The sequence below is a fragment of the Mandrillus leucophaeus genome, unplaced genomic scaffold, assembly GCF_000951045.1.
Source record: "Mandrillus leucophaeus isolate KB7577 unplaced genomic scaffold, Mleu.le_1.0 Scaffold655, whole genome shotgun sequence".
NCBI classification, from domain to species: domain Eukaryota; kingdom Metazoa; phylum Chordata; class Mammalia; order Primates; family Cercopithecidae; genus Mandrillus; species Mandrillus leucophaeus.
This window is the reverse complement of record NW_012107086.1, coordinates 274784-280250: the sequence shown is the minus strand read 5'-3', so window position 1 is coordinate 280250 and position 5467 is coordinate 274784. Positions and strand designations below refer to the sequence as shown.

Genomic DNA, 5467 nt, shown 5'->3' with positions numbered 1-5467 from the left:
TGTTTGTTTGTTTGTTTATTTATTTTGAGACGAGTCTCACTCTGTCACCCAGGCTGGAGTGCAGTGGCATGATCTTGGCTCACTGCAAGCTCCGCCTCCTGGGTTCACGCCATTCTCCTGCCTCAGCCTCCTAAGTAGCTGGGACTACAGGCACATGCCACCATGCCCGGCTGATTTTTGTATTTTTAGTAGAGACAGAGTTTCACCTTGTTAGCCAGGATGGTCTTGATCTCCTGACCTCGTGATTCACCCGCCTCAGCCTCCCAAAGTGCTGGGATTACAGGCGTGAGCCACCGCACCCGGCCAGGTTAATAATGTATTCTGACATTCATTCATATTGTTGCGTGTAGCTGTGATTCATTCTCATTGCTCCATTGAGTTTTAGTTTTTAATTTTCATTTTTAGAAATTTTATTATTTTTTCAAATCTACTTGATTTTTCCTTTATCACATTTACAGTTATTTCTTATCAAGCTAAATCGCTGATTTACACAAATATATTAGCCATTTACTTTCTAATCTCTGGTAATTTCAATATCTGAAGTTCTCAATAATCTGATTCTGCTGGCTGTTGATATCCTTGTGTGTTTTATTATTTGGACTGTGAGCTGCTTTTCTTTTTTCTTTCTTTTTTTTTTGAGACGAGTCTCACTCTGTCGTCAGGCTGGAGTGCAGTGGCACAATCTCGGCTCCCTGCAACCTCTGCCTCCTGGGTTCAAGCGATTCTCCTGCCTCAGCCTCCTGAGTAGCTGGAATTACAAGTGTATGCCACCATGCCTGGCTGATTTATTTCCGTGTTTTTAGTAGAGACGGGTTTTCACCGTGTTGGCCAAGATGATCTCTATCTCTTGACCTCATGATCCACCTGCCTCGGCCTCCCAAAGTGCTGGGATTACAGGCATGAGCCACCGCGCCCGTACCTGTGAGCTTATTTTCTTTCTTGCTTTTACTTTGAGAGTTCTTTGAGATTCCAGAGGGAGGGTGTGTGGTTGTTTCTGTGGATTGCTTGGAGCAGCCAACCTGAATATACTTGATAATAAAATCTTCTCTTGAGGATTTTTTTTTTTTTTTTTTTGAGATGGAGTCTTGCTCTGTCGCCGAGGCTAGAGTACAGTGAGGCTCACTGCAACCTCCACCTCCTGGGTTCAAGTGATTCTCCTGCTTCAGCCTCCCGAGAAGCTGGGACTACAGGCGCCCACCACCACGCCTGGCTAATTTTTTGTATTTTTAGTAGAGACAGGGTTTCACCGTGTTAACCAGGATGATCTCGATCTCCTGACCTCATAATCCGCCCGCCTCGGCCTCCCAAAGTGCTGGGATTACAAGCGTGAGCCACCACTCCCGGCCTCTTGAGGATTTTCATATAACATAGCTTGAATTCTGGCCACACATTTGTATGAAAGAAAATGTTGTCTTTCAGAGTAAGAGACCCAGAGCCATGGTCAATGTGGACAGCTTTATTACTTTCCATCCTGTACAATGGGGATTGTTCTTGCTCACCTTTAGGCTGATGTGGCCTAGTGGAGTTTAATGGGTTTGAGGGAGGCTCTTATTAGTTGTCTTTGCCCTAAGCTTTATGTTTTGCCCCTGGATCTTAGAGTGCCCAGAATAAGATCAGGGTTCCCAGGACTGGATTTGATAGCTAACCAACTCAGATGGCTAAAATCTTTCTGTATTTTAACTAGTATTTTTGGGTGTTTATAATGGGAATCTGATCTTCGAAATGAAAGACAATTTTATGCATATCTTTTTTCTGTCCAGCAAAAGATATGTACCAAACTTGATTTCTGGGGTTTCTGTGAATTTACACATTTTTCATGGACTTTCTCCCCCTTTATTGAAGAGGTAATTTTTCTCGCTCTGTCACCCAGGCTGGAGTGCAGTGGTGCGATCTCGGTTCACTGCAAGCTCCGCCTCCTGGGTTCACGCCATTCTCCTGCCTCAGCCTCCCCAGCAGCTGGGATTACAGGCACCCACCACACACCCAGCTAGTTTTTTGTATTTTTAGTAGAGACGGGATTTCACCGTGTTAGCCAGATGGTCTCGAGCTCCTGACCTCATGATCCGCCCGCCTCAGCCTCCCAAAGTGCTGGGATTACAGGCATGAGCCACTGCGCCTGGCCTGAAGAAGAAATTTTTCTAAAAGACGCCAGTCAGTTTTTCTTTTTTCTGTGGGGAGGATGGTGGTGGTGAAGTGTTCTTTGCAAGGAGGTTAGACAGTGAGATGAGTTGCACTGAACTAGTGTTTAAAGAATCTAGGGAATAATGTATATCCTTAATACATCTGGCTTAATGACTGTTTACTTTCCTAAAGCTGTTTGGGAAATATTTTCTTTTTTTGTTTGTTTGTTTTTGAGACAGAGTCTCGCTCTGTCGCCCAGGCTGGAGTGCAGTGGCGCAATCTCGGCTCACTGCAACCTCTGCCTCCCGGTTTCCCGCCATTCTCCTTCCTCTGCCTCCCGAGTAGCTGGGACTACAGGAGCCCGCCACCTCACCCGGCTAATTTTGTGTATTTTTAGTAGGGATGGGGTTTCACCGTGTTAGCCCGGATGGTCTCGATCTCCTGACCTCGTGATCCGCCTGCCTTGGCCTCCCAAAGTGTTGGGATTATAGGCGTGAGCCACCGTGCCCGGCCTGGGAAATATTTTCTTAGGAGATGGTAGAATACCCTGGTCCCAGATGCACGTTACTTATTTTTGAGACTGGATTTTGCTCTGTTGCCCGTGCTGGAGTGAAGTGGCACAATCCTAGCTCGCCGGAGGCGCAGCCTTGAACTTCTGGGGTCAGTTCATCCTCCTGCCTCAGTCTCCCAAGTAGCTGGGACTTAAAGGCGTGAGCGTCCGCATCTGGCCAATATGTATTTTGTAACCAGATTTTAGTTTTTCTTTATTTTGTTGGTGACTTTTACTGTTTTTCTTGGCTGGAGGTAATCTAGTATATTGTTCACAAATGTGTCATAATAATGTTTTTTAAAAATATTTACAGTGGAAGTATGCGAGACTTAAGAGCTCAAGTGACTAGTGGTCTCCTGCCATTTCCAGAAGTGACTCTTCAAGCCCTTGGAGAAGACGAAATAACATTAGAATCTGTGCTTCGTGGAAAGTTTGCTGCAGGTAAACATAATGTTGCTGAACATTTACTAATACAGTTGATATGTAAGTTAATAAGTATATGTTTTAGTTTCTTTAGGTGGAAGAAATAAAAACAGAACCTAAGTGATCTTAAATATATAACATCTACAATTACGTATATAACATTTCTAAGGTCTTGAACACGTTATCAGTGAACCTCTGATTGGGGAGTTACAGTTAATTTTTCCTTATTAAAAGTTTCACGTGTTTTGTATCTTAGTATTATCTATGTTTGGGAAGTAGAAGTAACATGCAACTAGTTTTTCTTTATAATTAGGGAGTTTTATTGGTGATGCGTTTGGATTAGAACTTGAACAGTGTCATGAGTAGAAAAATCTAGGGCCCTAGATGTTATAAAATTTTCAGAAAATCTTATTTTCTTATTTCACTAACCCTGAATAAGATCTTAATATGTAACTTAGATTGTGTAATACACCAGAGAACCGTACTGAAGAAGCCTTTCTCTTACAGATCTTGTTTTAATGAAAGCTATTGCAGAAGACTTTTCTGAAAATAAGTTTCATAGCCATCTTCCCAGCAGGCAGACAGCAAAACATGTGTGTTAGTCATTTGTCTCTTTACAGTGCCATTCTCTTGAATGTTAAAAGGAGCAACAGTACTTTCTATATGCCAGGCATTGTATAATGACTTGATTGGAGTAGGTATAAAACTTTTCTAAGTAGCCGCTGTTCTGTGTAACTGAGAATGAAATGGTTTATTTGATCCCAGTTACACAGGTAAGTGGCAGAAAGGAGCCTGGAACCTTGGCATTCTCAGACCCCACTGTGCCATGCTACTTTCTTAAACTATGGCCTCCCTTAGCTATAAACTTACATATCCAACTAATGTACTTGGATGCTTGATGGACATCTCAAATTTAGAAGTTATCGTTCATCTGGTTGCTCAAGCAGAAATTCCGAGTCTGTACTTTATTCTTGTTTTACTCACCTCCCTGTGTCTAATTCATCAGCAAGCAAATCCAATTAGTTCTACCTCCAAGTTGAATCTCCATTCAACCCACTTTTCTCTATCCAGTCACCAAGCAGGTGTCATCTTCCACCCACTGCTGCTACTCTGTGCTTCTCCTTGTCCATTCTTTGCTTAGCAGCTGGAGTAACATTTAAAAACATGCATAAATCAGATAGTCACTGACTTGATTTAAATCAGATAGTCACCTGTGACTTTACCTTGCAGGCAGAGTAAAATCCAAACATGACTAGTAGGTGGAGAAGAGGTTCTGATATTTCCTATTGTTATGCTAATTATGTCTTAATTTCTCAATTGGACTGTGAAGTCTTTAGGGGTAGAATAATGTGTTATATTTTATAACTGCCATAACTTCTAGTTTAAATCATTTAAGCTATAGTAGTTAAAGCATGAGTTTTGGAGTTAAATGGACTTGGGATCTCCCTCTGCCGGTGCTACTTTTTGACTTTGGGAAGGTTAAACTGTATTAAGGTTTAGCTGCGTTATGTCTGCATTGAGGTGTGATGAGGAATAAATGAGATAATGTGTTCAGGCACATACCATGGTGGCTTTTACTGAATGACTACTATTGTTGTTGTTATTATTCTTATTATCATTTGAGATGAAGTCTTGCTGTGTCGCGCAGGCTGGAGTGCAGTCGCACAATCTCGGCTTACTGCAAGCTCCGCCTGCCAGGTTCACGCCACTGAATGACTATTGTTATTGCAGTGATAGTTGCTTGATTATAAGTTTGAAGATCACTGTGTTGTATAAATGCTTAGATTTCAATGTGGAGATAATATGTCAAGTTTTATGTCATGAACATATATTTGTATGTAAATGAGCTAACCTTTACTGCATTTTTTGTGTATATACAATACTAAAGTAAGCAATTTTTTTTTCTTCTAGGGAAAAATGGACTTGCTTGCTTGGCTTGTGGTCCACAACTTGAGGTAGTAAACTCTCTAACAGGAGAGCGATTGTCTGCTTACAGATTCAGTGGAGTCAATGAACAGCCTCCTGTAGTTTTAGCTGTGAAAGAATTCTCTTGGCAGAAGAGAACCGGATTATTAATAGGACTGGAAGAAACAGAAGGGAGTGTTCTCTGTCTTTATGACCTTGGAATATCAAAAGTAGTTAAAGCGGTTGTTCTTCCCGGAAGGGTAGGTACTGTGTAAGATACCCGGACATTCTCTTTCAAAACTGAGCCCCTGCTGGTGACACAGTGTGTTACTGTGTGAAATTTCATTGACCCGCAACATTACAATTTGTGTACTTCTATGTAAATGTGTTACCTTAGCTAAAGTGTTTAGAATAAAAATGAGGTTAAAGATGATGTTATTCAAGGAACTTAACACTTAAAATGTAACT

At 41.7% G+C, this 5467-nt stretch overlaps 1 protein-coding gene across 1 annotated transcript in view; it reads left to right on the top strand.

The window, feature by feature from the left end:
* Positions 1–5467, top strand: part of AHCTF1 (AT hook containing transcription factor 1) — a 119161-nt gene that overhangs the window by 13790 nt on the left and 99904 nt on the right. Inside the window, exons 2-3 of the mRNA XM_012001227.1 lie at positions 2985–3112; positions 5006–5259. Coding sequence (XP_011856617.1) covers positions 2985–3112; positions 5006–5259 — 382 coding nt within the window. The remainder of the gene's footprint in view (positions 1–2984; positions 3113–5005; positions 5260–5467) is intronic.